The 20917-nt window shown below is 41.8% G+C and overlaps 1 protein-coding gene across 13 annotated transcripts; it reads left to right on the forward strand.

Moving 5' to 3' along the window:
- The first annotated feature begins 1212 nt into the window (after window positions 1-1212).
- dtna (dystrobrevin, alpha) lies at window positions 1213-19861 on the forward strand. Of its 13 annotated transcripts, none has more exons than XM_084007209.1 (23): window positions 2864-3001; window positions 5178-5245; window positions 6008-6088; window positions 6169-6382; window positions 6733-6818; window positions 7346-7500; window positions 7589-7694; window positions 8123-8289; window positions 8482-8606; window positions 9771-9854; window positions 10063-10143; window positions 12213-12308; window positions 13374-13452; window positions 13777-13871; window positions 14928-15041; window positions 15244-15340; window positions 16382-16405; window positions 17092-17251; window positions 17389-17478; window positions 17567-17660; window positions 17757-17871; window positions 17952-17991; window positions 18635-18760. In XM_084007209.1, exons 1-22 carry the CDS (start codon window positions 2985-2987, stop codon window positions 17967-17969), a joined length of 2166 nt encoding a protein of 721 aa, XP_083863335.1. In that variant the 5' UTR covers window positions 2864-2984; the 3' UTR covers window positions 17970-17991; window positions 18635-18760. The 13 variants fall into 13 exon arrangements, with proteins under 13 accessions (XP_083863331.1, XP_083863329.1, XP_083863335.1 ...); XM_084007210.1 differs by having other exon boundaries at window positions 10075-10143; XM_084007205.1 differs by lacking the exons at window positions 2864-3001; window positions 17952-17991 and adding an exon at window positions 1213-1455 and having other exon boundaries at window positions 18635-19861.
- The last annotated feature ends 1056 nt before the right edge of the window (window positions 19862-20917 follow it).

Raw genomic sequence — 20917 nt, forward strand, 5'->3', positions numbered from 1 at the left:
ATATCCGTCGTTAGTTAATCTTTCGGACGTAGTTAACGTCAGCTAACGCTAGCTAAAGTTGCAACAGTCACTCACCTCGCACTCTTGGCTAACGTTAAGTTGACAGTTAATTAACCTAACTAATGACAAATTAATGAGCGCGGGGGGTTGTTGTCATGGCAGAAAGTGAAAGCGAAAAATGGCAGGCTATCAACTTACTTGTTTTAAAATCCCTTTGACTGCCGGCTTTCTGTTTGCTACCTTGAAGTTTGTTATTGTTCTTCTGTGTGAAAACGCTGCAGCTGACCTTAAAAAAAAAAGTTTCCTTTTGATAAAGTTCTTCAAATGAATCAATTGAAGGAGCTGTCAATCTTCTACTGAGGTTGCTTAGCAACAAGGGGCTGCGCTTGGAGATGGTGAGTTGCGTTCAAGTGCAGCAATGAAGATTTGTGCTTTTGTTTTGCAGCAGGTGTTTTCTAATATATAGGGGGCATTACATGAATAAGAATTCATTTCATATTTATTTAGATAGCTTTACGTAATGACAGCAATGCCCTCTGCCGTGTGCATATAACTACAGGTTTGGTATGCTTATCTCGGATATCATAAGCTAAACAGCCATCATTTTACTTTTTAAATCAACTTTTGATTGTCTTGAACATTTTTTTTAAATGTATTTTTAATGTCAGGTATAGGCTTAAGCAGCCACACACATTGAGTTTCAACTTCACTATTTATACTACAAACTAATCAACATTATTTGAACGTTTCTTGTGAAACTTTTGGGCAGCTAAGACTCCAAAATGATGCAACCCCTTAAGAGAGAATTTTAGTTTTATTTATTTTTTTATATTTTAATTTTTAGTTGCAAAACCTCTGCAGGCTAATGATAATAATGTGTTTGGAGTCATAATTCCAAAATATATAGAGGGATGTATTCAGTGTTTTACAATGCAAGTTTTGCCAGATTTGTTGTAAAGCAATTATTTTTTGATAAATATGGTTTTCATACACAAAGGTTACTAAAAAGAGCGCATATTTTATTTCGATGACGTCATCTCCCTAAAGCAACAAAGATGCTTCAAGCCAGCGACGGAACGCGTATTTGTATGAAAGGATGTACGTAAACGTGCTTATTTCCTGTATTTAGCCCCTTTTCTTTGCATCAAACTTTCACATTTTGCAGCCGAAGAACACCGACTCGAGCGGAGAGATTCCGCATTACGTCATCGCGAAGGCCACCCACTGGAGGCAACGCTGCCTCTGTTCTCCTCCGCCAGAGGACTACGCTATCCGAAAATTTCCACAACACAAGCTTTGCGAGGAGAGCGGCGCGAGATCGGCCGCTTCGCGCAGTGATGCAGCAGCCTACTACACCAAAGAAACCCTGATCCCAGCGCAGGACGCGACCGGCTGTCGGATTCCTGGATGGAAAAAAACGGCGATGTTGCACGACATGCCTCGAAATAAATAGTGGTAAGTCTCGTTGCAAGTGCGCCGCTGCAGCTGCTGCCGGTGGCTGGCGAAAGCAGCAGAAGAGCGACCTTAACCTACTTTGTCACCCTGGGTGAAATGAGTTGCACCGATGAAGTTTAAGCAATCAAAAGCGTTAGAAAGTGTCGTGTAGTCGTGTGTGCACGGAGATATTGTGTAACAATGAGAGCTGTGTGTCGCTACACACAGGTGTCAGCGGCGTCACAGGTGATGTGTGAGAGGAGGATGTACCGTAAGGTGCCTGTTGCCTTTCTCCTTTTTGCCTTTGGCCAGCATTGCTGTGCTGGAATTCAGACGTTTTAATGTGACCCCGTCTATACTCTGGAGCACAGCTCTTTTCCCAGCTTGTAATCGAAATGCAAGTGTACATAATGCACCTTGCATGTTTTTCATACTTGGAATATTTGTTGTATTTTAGCTTGTGCAAAGAACTCAAAAACAGTGTTGGAAAACAAAAATCCCAGCACCGGTTAATGTGTAGAGCTGCACTCTCGTTTAACACAGGGTGCTAAAGTTTTGGCCTTTTTGCAGCTGAAACCATGGTGATCATCAGCAGGCGACAGGGAGCACAGGCCCCCCAGCAGACATCACTGGCTGCTACCAGACAGGAAGAGAACACCTACACAGCTTTACTATAAACCCTTACGCACAACATCTCTGTGCTTGAGCCATAACTGATTAACCTTAAGTCAATGGTACAGCTTTTTTTTTTTTTTTTTATATTCCTGGCAGGGGATGGGATTAGGATGCCGGTGTAGTTTATAGTCTTGTGATGTATAAATAACTCTGGCCAATCAGTGGTAACAGCTGCGATGTACTGTACCGAGCGGGCCAAAAGCAGATTGCTCTATAACTCAAGTAAGTGCTTGTGTTTGGAAATGTTGCATGAAAATGAATGTTCCAGCATGGAGAAGGATGTACATTAACAGCACTGTCCCCCTGTGTTTTATTGAGCTGCTCCAGAAATACACTCATCATGTAAATAACGGACTAATAAGGCATTATTAGTGGAATATTGGTCCAGCGGAAGTTTGCGTAGCATTTAAAGATAGAATGAGTCTACCGTGGGACCCTCGGTGTGGTTTTGGCAGTGCTCGGACCTACCAGTCTCCCTGCAGCATTAATGGCACACAATGGTGTGCTCTTTTAAGGCCAGTTATTATTCTAATGCTGCCAGTGTGACTGTGCCACAGAGAGAGAGAGGGAGCGAGAGAGAGTAATGTCTGCTGGGCACATGCCAGGAATGAGGTTTGGGGTCTGCAACTAGAGAGCCAGTAAAGCTGAACAAGAATGTGGAGCCTTCTCATTTGTAGTTAAAGATAGAGGCAGCACAGGCTGTATCCTAGCTGACAGTTTCTAATTTCAGACATCTTCACTCGTCCGTTTTGGGGTCTGCTTTTGTTGTGACGTTTCCTCGTTAGAAAGAGGTTTGTGTTGGGATCGGTTGTTTCTAGGAGGAGGACTTGGCATCGGTGTATCACTGATATCAGGCAAGGGAAAGGAATAGGACCATGGTGCTTTATGAAAGGTATGTTGATCATCTCGTGTCCCTTCACCACCATACTCTTTTGTTTTGCCTGCGCCGGTTTAATATCAGCTCGCGCAATAGATTGTATCGATCTCATTTGTTTCCGAGACTGAAAACAGACCACAGGAGGTCACATGTCTCTCACACAGGATGTGTTATGCTTGTGATGTGGAAAGGAGATCAGTGTTCATATATATAATGGTTGGTATTTGTGAGCTTTTACATTCACTCACTGTTTAAGTGATGAATGAGCTTGCATACCCATCACTCCTGGCTGCTAGCAGTGGCCTGACATTGCTGTGTGTACATCTGTAACAGTTATCCACCATGTTGTCTTATTGTAACTGGAGATCACGTAGTATTTGTCTTCTTGCAGGGTTGTCATTTACAGCATCTCTCATAAGAAGAACCCTAACTTATGACTTGTCATGATATTGTGTGATTAAAAATGAGTTATTGCCAATTTTCTTCTGTGCAACTTTCCCTACAACTTGATTCTGTAATTCCAGATTAATTTAGTAGTTTAATTTTTACCTCCTTTTACCTCCTTATCCGGATTTCAAAGATTGAGCTCCATAACTGACTGCCAAACACTGACTGGAATCAGAGGGGAAAACTCCGCTGCTTGCTTTTTTTACACTAGGTGAATTCTAATTTCCACACCATGGGTCTCTGCAGCATAATATTTCAATTAAAGTTGAAGTCATTTCAAATACCATGCCTGAGCGATTGTGTTGCAGAAAAAGTGTTTTCAGAGCCGACCGCCCAAGAAGTGCCACTGTTCCCCCAGCTACCGTCCCGCAGAGCATTATCTCATAAAAAATATTTACGAGTGAGAAAACTTTTCTCTACAAACTTTGCTTGTCTGCAGGAGGCAGTCTGGTGTAGTGTAGTGTAGTGTTGTAGTGTAGTGTGGAGGGGTTACGAACGGAGTGGCTGGGATCTTTGCTGCCATGGCAACAAACCACATGACTAGGTGTATTAGATTGCCTCGGACAGTGTGCAGCGAGGCATGGTGTGAGCATTCTCTCTGCTGCTCTGCCCCTATGAAAATCTTGTCCTTGTCTTATTTAAGAGTTTCTGTGTCCTCCCTCCCCCCTTCACATTTCTGATAAGCACTGTAGTGTGCTACATTCAATTTGCACATGTACTTGTAGAAAACTGAGAAAGTAAGGTCAGTGAGAATTTACCATGGCCGGATTAACTGCTATGGAGCTCTAGGGGTAAAATGAGCTGTGGGCTCCTGTTGTCCCCCCCCCCCCCCCCCCCCCCTATTAGTATTTAATAATTTGTTTTTGGTTATTTAATCAAGCATGAAAATGCACACGGTCTCAATATTTCAGGCTATTTTCAGTTTTGAACTGAGTGATTATGCAGGTGTTGCCCCTAAGGCCCCTATCATTTCAGTTCATAGTTTGCTTTAGATGTACCACAACATAGACAATTAATGAAATAACCACAAACTAATTTGCTAATTCAATTGATTGCTAACCCAAACAGGAAGTGTCCCATCATACAGTAGCATAGCCACCATATACACACAGCAGGCCTGTCGAGCTTTGAATTTGTCTACATGCTGAAGCGATGTGCATAGGTCATACTGTAATAAGAGTGTTTCTTCTTCCTTTATTGGAATTGTTTGAAGGGTGGTGTCCTTTTTTAATAGCCAAAAACACAGAAACACAAAAGAAAAAGTGTCGCTTAAGAATGCATTAAACAGCGTGTTTATCTGCTTATTGCTCTGCAATGAGCAGCATATCTATTAGCATGTCACCTAATTCTGAGGAACATTACCACGTCCTCAATCATACCCTGCTTTATCATCATCATTTACTAAACGAACATCATGCTTTATTAAAGATCCCACAATTAGGGCAATGTTTACAATGTTTACCGAGGTAACAAGTGAGAAGTACGGTCATTATCACATAGACTTCCATGCAGTCTGACTACTTTTAGTAACCAGAGGAGTCGCCATCCAGTAGCCATTTAAGTTGAAGGCACTTCCTCATAGCGTTTCAGACCCAGAGGTCGCCTCCTGAATGATACGATGTAGCTGTGAGTTGCATAATGTCAAATGGGCATAATGTTATTACAGTATATCTTTGTTAACCAAGTGGCGAGTATGTTTCAGGGAACTGCCGGCTCTGACGTGACTTTCTCTCCTCTTGACCAGAATGATTGAAGACTTGGGGCGGAGCGGTGACAACATGGCAGATAGAAGGCAACTGTTTGTGGAGATGAGTGAGTGCTCAGGGCCACAGCTCAGTATGATCTGTGTTTCTCTCCTGTTTAACTCACTGACTGTAAAAATGACACATTCTTCTCTCTAACTTTCTTGTAAAGCAAATGGATAAAGTGTCTCCACTCATGTCAATCTGGCACTAGATTGATACATAAGACACGAGGGAATGGAAAATCATCAAGCATAATACAACCATGAAATTGTTCATTAAAACAGCATCATTATTATTATTTCAACATCATTCATTTTCTTGGTATTGAATAATTTAATTCCAATATTTCAGAATATCTGTAACCATAATACACTACAGGCTAATTAGAAGCAGGTTTTGAGTACATCTTCTGTTCACATCAGAAACATGGGAAAACATAAATATGAAAGTCAGCACACATCAACACATACGTTATTATTTGAATGTTGATCATAATGCATTGGACATGGGGAGAAACGTGGCATTATGAAATCAAAACTTTGGGAAAAGGACTGCTGGAGTGAAACAATAATCACGTAAAATAAACAAGTTTTGTGAAAAGAAGCAGGATAAAAAGACTTTTCATAATATAGAGTTATAAAGATGTATTTGGTAATTTCACAAAGTAATGTTTATAATGTGACCTGCATTTCTAATGTATTATTACTATTTTGGTAGTTTAATTTATTCATCAGATATTGAACACGTTGAGTCTCCACACAGAGATCCAGGTTATCTATGACCTAGCGTTGACATTCCTGATGCTCTTTAATGAATAATTCTTCCTCAGGGGCTCAAGATTTGGACTCCATACGATTATCGACGTACAGAACGGCCTGCAAACTCAGATTTGTGCAGAAGAAATGCAATTGTGAGTATGATGCAGCGTACTTTCACACACATACTTGTTCACATCAACATTTATTTACATTCCGTTTTGCCTGTTTCCAGTGCATTTGGTTGACATCTGGAACGTCATCGAGGCTTTCCGAGAGAACGGCATCAACACCATGGACCTCAACGAGGAGCTCTCAGTGGCTCGTCTGGAAGTGGTGCTGTCCACCACGTTTTACCAGCTCAACAAGCGCATGCCCACCACGCACCAGATCAACGTGGAGCACTCCATCAGCCTGCTGCTCAACTTCCTGCTGGCGTCCCACGACCCGTGAGTAACACGTCACGGGACGCGTCGGCGGCCGCCTGCGTGCTTTCCTCGTCTGAGGTTTTGACTCGAGCTAATGTAGTGTGAAATGTGACTCTGGAGCGTCTGCCAAAGTGGAGTGAAAGTGCAACTATTTCATTTCGTAATGTCACAACAACATAGTGTTTGTTTTTAGAGATGCTGAAAGCCGAGTAAACACTTTGGACGCTCACTGTAATTCAAGTTTGCCTTTAAAGGTTGTGCCTTTTAGAAAAACAAGCTGTTCAGTTAATAGGATTCACCGCATTTGGCAGATGCTTTTAAAATAATCTATGAGCGTAATGTAAAATTGATTTGCTCCTTTTTTTTTTTAGGGAGGGCCACGGCAAGATATCTGTGTTTGTTGCGAAGATGGCCCTCGCAACCATCTGTGGAGGGAAAATCCTGGATAAATTAAGATGTAAGCGACACAAATACATCAAATGATTGTTTTACTTTTAATTGTGAGGAATGAAATGAAAACCACCCATTTTACCCTTAATAAATCAGCAAATCTTTCTTCGTGCTGTTTCTAGTCCAAGTAATGTACTGCTTTGGAGTTTCTAACACAAAATGATTAGTGTCTGTATTTTCTATATCTCTGCCTGCCGAGCCTATTGTTCCTAAAGAAAGAAGCAGCGCTGGCCTAGCTCTTCATGGTTGGGAGAAGTCGTTATTCATTATGTGAAGGATAGGGTTTATTACATAATCTACAAAATCCGTGGGAGCAGTCGCAATGGCTCGTGAAGGGAAAAAAAAGAAAGAAAAGAAGGAGGGCTATGTTCCTGCTGTATTATAACAATTGATTTGAATAACTGCTTTACTTTGATTTGTTTTCACAAATAAGTGGGATAATTGTATTGTGTGTACTGTAATTAGCCGACTGTGGTGGCAACCGACAATTAGCTTGATTCATTTGCGTAACGTCTCCCTGCATTGTTTTCCCAGATATTTTTTCCCAGATATCAGACTCCGCTGGCATAATGGTGCACTCGCAGTTTGACCAATTTCTGAGGGAGGTTCTCAAATTACCCATGGCGGTTTTTGAGGGACCGTCTTTTGGTTACACCGAACAATCTGCGAGGACGTGCTTTACGCAGCAGGTGAGGCTTCGTTAACCGCAGATTGACATTGTGGAGGATTTCCTCTTTATTTCCCTGTTGAATCATCTCACTCTGCTGACGTCAACAGAAAAAGGTCTCCCTCAACACATTCCTCGATACGTTGATGTCAGACCCGCCCCCTCAGTGTCTGGTGTGGTTACCGCTCATGCATCGGCTCGCCAACGTGGAGAACGGTAAGACACAGGGTGCTTGGAAACGGGGGGAAGCTGGCGGGCCTGGGAGGATGTAAAGTTCAGCTTTGCATCATAATTTTGACTCACCACACACACAATCAGTCAAGCGCACACACACACACACACACACACACTGAAGACAACCCATAGGGACTTACTCCCTGTGTGTGTGTTTGTGATGTACTCATCATCACAAGTCGCCTCCTCGTGAGCAGAAGACACGCATTCTTGCACATACAGAGCACGGTGTCGTCGTGCTGATTTGTGTGTATACATTTAAAATGAGTCGCGCCGAATAGCACATCTGTCCTTAAAGGAATGGAAATGAATCCTCCGCCGCGTTCAAAGTATCCGGGCTTACAACCACATCTGCCTGTGTGCATGTGTTTGTCCATCTGTGCGTCTGACCCCGCCTCTCCTCCCTGCAGTCTTTCACCCGGTCGAGTGCTCCTACTGCCATACTGAGAGCATGATGGGCTTCCGCTACCGCTGCCAGCAATGTCATAATTACCAGCTCTGTCAGGACTGCTTCTGGAGGGGGCATGCCAGCGGTTCCCATAGCAACCAGCACCAAATGAAGGAGTATACGTCATGGGTAAGGGAAGGAGGAGAGGGGCGGGCTAAGGGAGGCGTGTCTGCACTGGCCCAGTCATTGTGGCTATTTTGGTTTTGCTTCACCACGATGTAAAGGATGCAGGTGACAGCGTTGCGTGTCCCTGTGCTTTGAAAAGACGTTCCCCGTCCTTGCGTGCTCAGAATTTGCACATCATTTCTGTGTTTCTCCCAGAAATCCCCCGCCAAGAAGTTATCCCATGCCCTCAGCAAGTCACTGAGCTGTGCATCGAGCAGAGAGCCTCTTCACCCCATGTTTCCCGATATGCCAGACAGACCTCTCAACCTAGCTCATATCGTGTAAGTGCATCTTCTTTCTCTATCCCCGACTCCAAGCTCCGATTTCCAAGCTCAGCTGATAATTATCTCGTTGCTTCCTCGAAGTCTGGAGTGATTCCAGTCAATCTCTTGGGTCAACTGATCAATGGGGCTTAATTATAGCCTTGGGAATGATTGTGATCTGCAACACTGCTGCTAGCTTTTCTTTGGCTTGACTGACGTTCTGTGTTGCGTTGTGAATAACAACGACAGCCTACACACAAGCACAGACCTTCTCACCCTTTGTTAAAGGCAGGTATAGGGAGAGACAATAAGGCTATTTCTGGAGCAAAATTGTTCGTATATGTTTGTCCTTTTATCTGCACATTTAAATTAGTTGCAGTATTTTACAGTAAAACGCTTGAAGGCGTAGAGGGTTCAGATTGTTGCAGGTTTGTAGAGCTGCATGTCGGTTTGAGAGCCTGACCTGGATCTTTTAAAAACAGAACCTCTCAGTATTTGAGAGCAACAATATCTGATAATGATATGTATCCGTGTTTTTTTTACTTAAACACGTAAAAAGACGTATTTTTCTTTTTATAAGGATCCCTATAATTTGGGCATTAAATATATGTTTCTAAGATACATTCAAGATCAAATATTCTTTATTTCCTTTTACTTTTTGACATGTATGCACACAATAAGCCATTCATATTTTGTCCTGCATATTTAACATAACGCTCCAGTGAATTTATTGATAGATCTTGCTTGTTTATTTCTAAATGACTGGAACTTCTACATGTAGTGTAGTCTCTGCACTGCTTGGCTGATTGTAATAAATGATTGTCCTTCCTTTCTTTTTTTTCTGTACTTCTCCCCAGAGATACGTGGTGAGTTTGCTTTATTTAACACATCACAAAAAGCGTCCTTACATATGTGTGCGTGCTAATCATCTACAGTGTTGTCAGATCCCTGTCAGTCACTGTGTTTGTCCCTCCATTCACTGCATATTTTGAGTAACTAATCATGTCTGACTTTGTTGCCACATCCTGACATATGAACAGAAAGGTCATCTACCAAAGTGGAAATTCAGAGATTGTAAGCTTGGAGGAAACACAGACAAAAGTTTGTTTTGTGTCTCTTTTACATAAAAAAAACAGCCTCTTGAGTTTGTGATTTAAAAAAAAACATTTGTTTCCTGTTCAGGCCACCGAGACCCGTGAACATCACCAATGACTACTCGCTCTCCCACTCCATGCCGACATCAGGGAACCCTTACTCCACCAAAAAGTGAGTACGGCCGTAACAATGGATGTCCTGGATTTCACAGCGGACCTTTTCACTCATCACTCTCACTAAAGGCCCGTCCCCTGAAGACTCTGTGACCCACACTGTCTTTATATCCGTGCCGTTATTTTCCAAAGTATGTGCATGTGGGGAACATTTGTGTATCATCCTGCTTGGTCTCTTTGTGGTTCCTTGTGCTGAATGTACGTAGCTTGCCTTACAGCAAGAATAATGGTGGTGAGCAAAGAAAGCCCCTGACTGGGGCTGCTCCACATCTGTTGAAAGGGAGAGGGTAAGTGACACAGGTGTGCTTATGAGAATGCCTTCGTAGCTCAAATGCATGTGCGACTAATAATACAATTAATGATGGTGGGGCTTAAACTGGAGTGCTTGTGGTCTTACGGATCCAGTTTTCTTATGGTGGGTTTACATTGTTGCACTCGAGGGACCTTTTCAAAGACCCCGGATGAAGCATGCATCATACAGATCATTGGCAATTAGTTTGGAGAGTCTATTACCATGTTTTCATTCTATGGGAAATACTAACTGCTAGTTTCAAATAGAAACCGCTTTCGATGTTACCTTCAATCTCTATGTCGACGCTTTAGCAGTTAAACCGTTTAAATTCACCAGGTGTGTGAAGGAATATACCTGTTTACATGAACACGTGTTGTTTTGTTTTCAGTCACTGTTTATATTTAATTTTGGACTATAAAAGTATCGAGGATCATGGTTTTATAGTAAAAGGCCGTTGCACCTGCACTTGATGAGGAAAGTGATTCTTTAGGGAACACTGCTCCCTTTCATAACTCTTATAGAAAAACATACAGATGTGATGAGTGAGCGTTCTTTAGGATATTCTCCATATCAGAGCATCTGACATCGTGGTTACTGTTTGCACAGATATCATACAGGGCTTCCGGGTGCCGTGCCTTCTGGAGCTTGACTTTCTAACTTTTGCAAAACAATGATCGAGAATAACATTCCCAAACTTTATGACACGATTGTAAACAGCTGGAATATGCTTTAGTTTAGCACTTCCATAAAGTTGTGAGACAGATTGTAAAAAGAGCCCCAGTTTGTAATGCATGCGTGCTATTAAAGCTGGATTGGCCGATATTTTATATTGACATAGAGGCAAGCCGGCAGTACTGTAAACAAATGTAAACATGTGAACATTGTGCAGGATAGTTTAGAAGTCAATAATAGTTTATAAAGATAACCCTCCCAATATCCATACTATTCCTAAAAAGATGATAAAAACGGATTAAAAAGATAAAGAAATAAATTTGCATAATTCATTAACATTTCAATACTAAGCAATAATACAAAAATGTTTTTTTTTTAAATGTACAACTTGCATATAAGCCTAAACCTACAAGTTGAGATGCATTACAATAACATAAAAGTCCCAAAGCCCGACCCGGGATTGCTCAAATTATATTATTATAATAAAATATAGTATTATTTTCTAAAAATGTAAATTGATGGAGTGTCCCCTTAAAGGTTCTCTGAAAATGTGGGATAAGTTTGCCTGAACAATTAGTTATTGTGGACGTTCAACTACCAGCCAAAGCTGCATACATACATAATGTGATGCTGTTTTAAACGGCTTATAATATTTAGCGGATGCATTAAGATCCATTTGAGCTCTGTGAAACATTAGCGTGTTGCGAGCGTGTATCGTAGCCATCATTATGAGGTCAATGTGCAATAGCTGCCGGTAGTTTTTTAATTGGATGAGCTGCTTTGCTAAATTAGCTTACCGGTTTGTTGGCTTGATGATTGACAAGGCAATTTTTTTTAGATTTAAAGAAGCAAATAGAAAAGACTAAGACAGTATGTCGTATGTATTTTTATTATTTAATTTTTTTTTTCTGGATGAATTCCTTTCATTTCTTTTCTGTTTCGGCTTATTCTGCACTGACCCTCCAGAATGGGAGGGTTGCTATCCGAGTTTGTCATGCAGATGAAAAGCCTTTAAATATAGGAGCTGCATCAAAACAACACTGTGCATGCTTGACATGACAGATTGTTTGACTGTTGAAAAAATGACTTGAACTACTTTTAACAATGGAGCAGCCAGTGATTGATGCTTGGAGAATGTAGAGGCTGGTGGAGTCTCTCCTGATGGGCATGTCCTTAATCGTGCTCCAAGCCTTCATCACTGCAGTGTCTCTCAAACATAATATGGCCTTGTGTCTCTCTAGTCACCCATGAATGGCTGCTTTTCAGCCACTCTCCTCCTCTTCTCCTTTGTTACGTTTCTCTCTCTCTCTCTCTCTCTCTAATCCCCCGTCTCTCTATTGTCACCTGTGTAACGTCGTCTTCCATGTTTTGTGAAACCCTGCACCGTTCCAGGTTGAGCTACAACCTGGATGTTGCCGATAGACTTGCAGACGAACATGCTCTGATTGGCCTCTATGTGACGCTACTCCAAAACAACCCCAAATCATGGTTAGTTCGCTGTGCCGCAGTGGAAACCGTGTGCTCTGCTCAACCGCCACGCCTCGACCCTTCGCCTAACCTATAACCTCATCCTGAGTGTGTCAGGCCAGTCGCCTCGGCCTGCACCCTCCTGGCGACACATTGTTGCAATAACTGAGTTAATTTCTACCAAGAGATCAGCATATATTAAAATATATATACACTGTTGCCCATAAAGTTGGAATATTTTGTTTTCAGATGCAGTCCTCTGTTTATTCCTATTTAAATGCATCAGTAATCACTTTTGACCAGGTGCATGATTTCATTATGTGTATCCAGGTGAAATGAATTCATGCATAACATTTGTTTGGTGCTATAAAAGACATTTGCAAATGATTCCAACTTCATGGGCGACCCTGTCTATAAAACGTACATATCGTTGTTTTTGACTGAAAGGACAAAAAGGCAAAAGTCTCATATTCATCACATTAAAATTCATCAAACTCCAAATGCTTAGATTACTTAGTTCATTGGTCCTAATCACTTTTAGCTGCTGTTTCCCTCAGATTTCATTGCCTCTTTAGGTAATCTCTAAAAGGAGTTTGATCCAGTAAATCTTGTGTAAATTGTTAAACCAAAACAAAGCCGGACTAACGTTTTCTTTGAACACTGGGAATACGGCGTATTGACTAATAAGCTTGTGTGTTTTAATGCCGGTTGCTATGTCATCTGTCACGTTGGCTCTCTGTATTATATGAGCAGCTCCCACATATCTTCCTCCAGTGCTTTTACTGTATGCGTGCTTGGAAATGCACACAACCGCTAACAAAGATCAGACTGTTCCTGTTTCTTCGGCTCGGCTTTTATGTAATAACCCAACTTCATTCCTGCTTTTGTGGTTTTTACATAAGTAGCTTAGCATGATTACGTGGGCCTCTGCTGTACAAACTGAAGCTTTTCTACCAAAGAGCTAATCTGACTCTTGAACAAACTCAACTTTCTTGGATTGTTGCCCCCCTTCCCTGCATAGTTTCTATCCGTGTAGCTGTGTAGTAACAGTGTCGTGTTGTGACTCCCCTTTCTCCTCTTGATCAGCTTGCTGGAGAGTAACCATCAAGATGAGGAGCACAGCCTCATCGCCCGCTATGCTGCTAGACTGGCTGCCGATGCTGCGGTGAGATATATAACATATTTACTGCTCACGATATCGTGGCATCTTTCATCTGGTGTCCACTGCCAAAAAGCTGTCCTTGATGAGGGTTTCTCGTACGCTGCTGCTCTTACTTTATTATTTTTATTTACCAAGATGATTAAAGGGGTTTACAGGTTTACAGCCGGACCTGTATGCCCATTCATGTTCTTATCAGGTCTTGATGGATGGCTGGTGACTTGACTGTTTTATTCCCCCCCCTTTTGAGATATGAGATAAGGTAGAGGATGACATCATCCTGAGGTAAAGCCGGCTCACGTGATGTCTCCTGCTTGGTTTCACCGACAGGCTCAACAGCAGAGGATCCCTACAGACCTCCCCTGCTCTCTGGATGCCAACAAACAGCAGAGGCAGCTCATTGCCGAGCTCGAGAGCAAAAACAGGTCAGGGACGACTGCTTCGGTGATGCTGTTCAGTTTTTTTCCCCCTCCCTCTCTCTTCTTTTTTCAATCCCACAACAACACATTCACCCGGAGAAACAGATTTCTGACAGCAAATATTAACATTATGCACACCGTGTGGAATATAGGCCAATGAATATCGTCTTATGTAAGGAAAGTCAAGGCAATTTATCTATAAAGCGTATTCCACGCACAGTGACGTATTCAAAATGGCTCCACAAATTGCGTTAAATAATTAAAAAGGAAAAGCAGTTAAGAAGACTTATCATTTAAAGCCACAGCAAGTTTAGCATTACAATGACAGCAAATAATAATAGTGAGTAATGAAACAAAAGTGGAGACAAAAGTTCAATTACAGGCAACAGTGAACAAGTATGTTGGATTTAATGCCGCTGTAATTAATAGTTTTATTTAATAGAAACAGTGGATCACATGATTATTTGTATATGACAGTGGTAACATGGTGAAGAAGCCACAGAGAGTTATCACTTACCCTCTGCTCTCCAGAGCTTTATGGGCTCACGGTCACTCCGCCATGGCTGGAATAGAAGAGACCTCGGTAACACCTGTGCTTTACTAGTAAGGCCAGATATCTGATGTGAAAAAGGCCTTGAGTGTCTTTTGTATCATTGTTTTGGTTTTCCAGCCAACATCTTTCAGCAGCAGACAGCTGTGTTTTAGCAACAAAAAGCACTAAAAGCCTGGTGTTCACAACTGGCTCAGCATCAAAAGTTAAGGATCAGAAGCTTAAAAGCCAGATATTCCCCTCAGGAGTTTAATTCAGACCAAACACTGAAAGAGAGTAAATGTTGGGGCGACATTCATCAGCTGGACAAGTGTAATTTTGCTGTGCGTTCTGTGCCAAGCTGATAAAATGTGTTCACGGCTTGTTTCCGGTGCCCCCAAGTGGCCAAGAATAATCAGTTACTGCAGGTCTGAGTTTAGATTTGGACCTTGTCCACTGCTAAGATCCTCTGTTGGGGTCTTTGTGGTCAAACCGTGTCTGAAATATAATCTGGTCTAATTTGCTTGTAACAGGGAAATCCTGCAGGAAATCCAGCGGCTGCGCCTTCAGCATGAGGAGGCCTCCCAGCCGCCACCTGACCGGGGTCAGCAGAACCCCACTCTTCTGGCTGAGCTACGACTTCTCAGGTAACTCTGCACAATGAAGTGGCTTTTCTTTTTTTGTTGTTGCTTAGGCCGCAGCGGAACGTACATAATGTAATTGTTTGGCTTTTTTCCGAGACAAATGAACAGCATATGTCAAAGTCTGCAGATGCTTGTACACATTTTTTTTGTTTGTTTTTTGGACATTATGGCATCATCACGATGTACAACTTGTTCTCTCTGTTAGGCAACGCAAAGATGAGCTTGAACAAAGAATGTCTACTCTGCAGGAGAGTCGCAGGGAACTCATGGTGCAGCTGGAACAACTAATGATGCTTCTCAAGGTACCGCAGACGCGCCTTTCATCTCTTTGACTTCACGGCACTCAAATACAGAGCAGGCATAAGACGCCTGCGTGATCACTGAACCGACACACATTCTGTTTCCTTTGTGGAACAATAAGGTGGTGGTAATATAGTTCCCACTTTCATTTTTGGCCAGAATCAGCTCTGTTCTAGTTGAAGTTTGCATGTTTATATACGTGGACGTGTCTATTCTAGCTTGTAATTTTTTTCTTTCCCCATTTGGAGGCAGGTGGTAAGCAATATATTTAGATGAATTTCCCTTGTTTTACAATTCCTCCCAGCTGTGCGCCATCACTCCAGCTAATTTAAAGCAAACGCTGCACCTCACTGCAGATGAGGGAACGTGGGATCGATTACCCAATGTGTCCATTAGAGGGCGTACACCTGTAATAGCTCTGTTGAGATTGGTAAATCAGTTTTTTAATGTAGAAATTACAAGTTCAGGACTCACATATATATGAGAGATTTTGAGCAACGGATGAAAAATCTGCTTTTGCGTGTTTCTCACCTGGTCGAAAAATGAAAACACATTTAACAAATCTTTCACAGCATTAGAAACATGTTGCGTTTTGACCTCTGTTACAAATGCCATTATTCTATATATACATCATACGTTTGTCTTAACGATGTCGAATCTGCCCCTGATTAGCTGTGTTATCTAAGAGTCCAGATGGATGATTAACGAGCAGGGCATTGAATTTGGGATTATGCTCCATCGCACCTAACAAGACAACTTGTCTGCCACCCGCTAAAGAGGATAACCTTTGGTGCGAGAATATCTTCCTCAGCCAAGACAGGAGTTCCTCAAAGCCTCCATAAACTGCTCACTATACTGGCTTAAGTGGGCAGGATATCAATCTAATTAGGCTAAAAGGATCAATGCTAATCCATTAAACTTGCATGAGGAAGCCACATGCTTGTCACGTCCTGGAGGAAATACTGATTGGATTTTACTTTTAGAAATACTCAATGTGATGTGGCCGTTGTTTCATGAGCCATAACCTATTGTCTTTTTTTCAGCTGGAGGAGGAACGGAAACAAGCTGTAAGTGGGAAAACTTCCAAGCAAAAAGAGGCTGGAAATACACTCACTTAGGGCATGTTTGAAGTGAACACGTTGCTGTTGTGGGGTGAAAACTTTGTATCGGATATTAGGAGATGCGTGGCGTTCACCAGACATCACCAACTCGTGGTTTGGTCCGTGGTCTGCTTTTTGAGAGAGAAAATCTGTTTTAACTGATAGAAAATATGAATATATTATATAATAATACATATAATATATTGTACATTTCCAGCATGTGTGTAATGTTTGTTACTTCTTAGTAACTTTTAGGTCTCTGATGAACTAAAATATAACACAAGTACAGAGGCAGCAGCCCCAGGTTCGAATCCACCCTATCTGCATGTCGTCCCCCTCTCTCTCTCTCTCCCCCCTTTCACTCTCACGCTGTCCTCTCTCTCAAAAGGCCAAAAAATAACATTAAAAAAAAAACACGATTTAACTGAACAGATGGTTGCTGTTTTGTGGCGTTTGAGATTTATTGCTGTGACTTGAGTGCTGAAAATGAAAGGAGTTATTTGCTGCATTGCTTGTGAACGGTTTGCTTTGACAAGAAATCTTTTGATGTGGATTTTATGCTTACTATTCATCCAGTCTTGCCGTCGGGCTTGTCTGTTCACAGTGCCAACACAGTGGCACTAGTTAACACTGATCCGGTCTCTGTGTTGCAGACTCAGGGTCCCGGCTCTCCGCGCTCTTCCCCCAGCCACACCATCAGCCGGCCGATCCCCACACCGATCCACTCGGACTCTGCCGGCACGACCCCGACTCACACACCTCAGGACTCCCTGATGGGCGTGGGAGGGGATGTTCAGGAGGCCTTCGCTCAGGGTAGCTCAGGCACTTTGGTTACGGGTCGACCAAATACCAAAGTATGGTTGACAAAACTGTGTGTGTGTGTGTGTGTGTGTGTGTGTGTGTGTGTGTGTGTGTGTGTGTGTGTGTGTGTGTGTGTGTTTCTTTCAAAGGTCCAAGGAGAAATCTGAGAAATGACCTTCTCATTGCTGCTGACTCCATCACCAACACAATGTCATCGCTGGTTAAAGAACTCAATTCAGGTAGAAGTGAATGGAAAAAGAGGTTGCATTTTGCTTTTTTGAGGTTTTTTTCGACAACAGCTGTTTTAAAAGGTCTGTTTTCCCGTAGAGGGAGGGAGTGAGACTGAGAGCACCGCGGATTCAGACTTAGGACGTGCCGACCTCTTGGCGACTTCAGATCCCTTCTTCACATGTAAATCGAGGTACTACTGTAGGATGTACCATCATTATTGACAACTGAGTAAGAGATACCTAATAAGTAGGGTGTTATGACTCGTTGCTCTCGTCTTCTGTCACAGGAGTGCCAGCGCCGCAGAGGAGAGCTTTGAGAACGACCTGGAGCAGCAGCTGGAGGACGAGCTCAAGTTGGAGGAGCTGCTGAAGCACAGGCAGGAGCCAGACAAAGCGTGCATGGTGAGCTCCGGCTTTCCAAGACCGGAGAGGGAGGGAGAAGGTGGAATGTTGTGTGTTAATGCTGACTGTGTGTGTTTCAGGTGACGCTGCAGCAGTGACTCTTGTTTGTCCAGGTGACTGGTACGTATGTGAAACGACAATAAAATGCATCCGTTCTGTTTGCGGTCATGTTGGTCATCATACCAGTGTTTCTCAATGTATTTCTTTTTTTGTTTTACTAAAAAATGACCACATGACAGACACTAATCAGAAATCTGGACATTGGGTTCTCATGCCACAGTGTTTCCATCTGAGTCCTCCAGGTAGCATATAGAGTGCTGCAGGGATGGTGAGGTATTTATGTTAAGCATGTCACTGGTTCCCCTCATTATTGCAGAAAAAAGGCTCTGAGGCAAACACAAGTTTATGATACTTACACTTTGGGTTGTAAAGACGAACCAGTCGCCGTTACGACGTTTAGTCTCATCTAGCTGCTTGTTAATAACCGCCTTTTTTAAGATGCATAAAAGCCTCAAAATTCACGAGAGGGGTATGTACTGACGTATTAGATATCGTAGAACAAAACATTAAAATCTCTGGAGCCTGTTATAACCACAGATCTTATGTCGGCATAAAACCCATTGGCTTAGAGACGAGGGAACAGGAAGAGCAAAAACGCTAACCTTAAGTTTTTTAGGAGTGATTCCTGCACCACACTATTTGTGATATGATGTTTACTTGTATTACACCATGCTGTTAGTAACACAACCTGTTTCCCCGACAGGTGAGCAATATGAAGAGCAACAATAGTAGAAGACACTGGACGATCCGACGCGGGGCCGGCTACACGGAGCACCGAAGATATGAAGAATTTAAGTTGAATAAATGGCTGAATCCAACCACAGAATACATTTATGTAAAGATATATTTTTAACCAACCAATTATTTAAGGTAATACTGTGAGCTGATGTAAAGAGATTAATTAGTGAGCTGTCTATTACACCACAGGTGCCATAAAAACCACATGACTTTGGGGAATTACTTCTTGATTTTTAGCCTTTTTTTTTTTTTAATATATATATGAGTTGTCAAGCAAATGTACACTGTCACTATTAGTTCAGGGGGGCAAATCTTTCAAATTCTGCAAATAGCAAACCAGGTTTAAGTGTTTGTTTGTCTTCTGATTTGAGAAATAAACCTGCGTTGGAGTTGAAGTTATAGATGATGACATTTTCAATATTTTATAAATGTATAACTCCAGATTTTACCTCTAGACCATAGATTTCTTACAGTTGCTGTCAAGTGGCTTTTGTATTGTTTTTTTAATTTGTTTTTAATTTGTTTTTGGAGCAGGCTGATCAGATAAGTTTGTTTTATTTCATACATTGGAGGGAATAATGCACACATGCCTCAGCTGATTGGATGATCTCTAAAAGGAGGTCATTCAAACTGTCAATGCAGCGTGTAGCTGACAATGAAACACACACCTGCTCAGCAGCAATGCTGGTTGTCTTCACTGAACAAATGAGGTTCAACTCATTACAATCTCATGCTGGGAAGATGTTGTCTGCATACATGTACACTCTATCCATATAAACTGTCTGTAAGTATAAGAAATAGATGGGTTGGTTCTGATATCTGGTTTAAGATACAGTGAAAATGTGTAACAAAGAGACTTCCAAATGGTTTACACTGGTAGGAGCATTGAACGTAATGTGTTTACTCGCACTGGTTTATGAATTAAGGTTGGATCATTTGCCAGTGTTTCATTTGTTAGCGTTGCTGCTCTCACACACACATCTCCGTTGTGACTCGCACACGAAACACACACACTCGCGATATGTTTCCCCGAGTGTGTGTGAAACTTTACTCAGTCACTTTGGAGGAACGTGGCAAGCCAATCTAAAATCATAAATGTGTGAAATATATCTAGTTTTGATTTTTGAGCAAGTTCATAGCAGTGATTTTGCATGGTGGTGATGCATAATAATAAAGTGTTGACACAATATCACAGTTTTTGTCTATGAACTCCTTTTCTCCTTCCTTATCCATTCCAGACCGGCACACTTCAATTGGCTTGGTTTGGCAGCGCACATTTATTATCTGTCATAAATGCACTGTTGGCTGCCCTCAACCTATTGTCTATAATTCATCACATAGACCCGCCATCCGAGGCAACATAAAAGCAGCCATTCAGCACTGAATCTCACAGTCGTGAATATTAGGAGGATGAATACTGCCCTCAGGCTCGAGCAATATTATCCGGATATGAACAAACTGATCTTAGTTATCATTATTCTTATTCTTATCAGTACTTTTAAACACAATAACACACACCTGTCCTTATAAGGATTTAAAAGATAGATATGACATATATCACCAGGACTTTCCATAATTGAATGGTGTTTCCCACAAAATGTCCTTTCTTTATTTGGTCTATGTTGTGTCTACTCTTTTCAGCATAGTTAGCAAAGCAGCTATAAGAGGGATGGATTTCATACCAAGTTAATATATAAGTGCATGACTGCACCCTGGTGTTCAAACATGGGAAATGCAGTTGTGTCAGCGGCTCATAACACCAGGTTTTCTAGTCAAAGATGCAAACGTTGCACTGTATCTCTGAAGTTTCCTCTCTGGAAAAATTATGCTCTTTGCCTAGAATTGTATTTTGAATTTTTATTTTCTTTTTTTATTTGAAAAAGAAGGGGAGCCTTTTTTCCACAATAAATATTGCTAAATTGCTGTCTCAGCAAGGGAATTCATACAGATATAATTATATTCTTCCCACTGGAATGTAAAGACATGTACTTAATGACTTGATCCATCAAACGTCCACCAATAATACAATTAGAGTGAAAATGACCTACACAAATAAAAAAGGACCCAATGTGACCTATGCATTTCTTGCTTTGCTGATCATTTCGTGTTCCATTTGAAATAATATAAATAGAAAAGCAGCAAACCTTCAGAGTTTAGAAGCTGGAGCTGAAATGTGAATGTATTTGAAAAGCTTTATACGGGGACAGTGATGTGACACGGGGCGACGAAACGGAAAGCTGTGTTTCGA

Source organism: Eutrigla gurnardus (genome assembly GCF_963514095.1).
Source record: "Eutrigla gurnardus genome assembly, chromosome: 4".
Lineage (NCBI taxonomy): Eukaryota > Metazoa > Chordata > Actinopteri > Perciformes > Triglidae > Eutrigla > Eutrigla gurnardus.

Bases quoted from the DNA above. Each gene is read 5' to 3' on its own strand.
- dtna (XM_084007198.1), top strand. The intron at 13,453-13,776 runs GTGAGATATATA...TTTCACCGACAG, and splicing joins GACTGGCTGCCGATGCTGCG to GCTCAACAGCAGAGGATCCC. The intron at 17,661-17,756 runs GTACTACTGTAG...CTTCTGTCACAG, and splicing joins TTCTTCACATGTAAATCGAG to GAGTGCCAGCGCCGCAGAGG.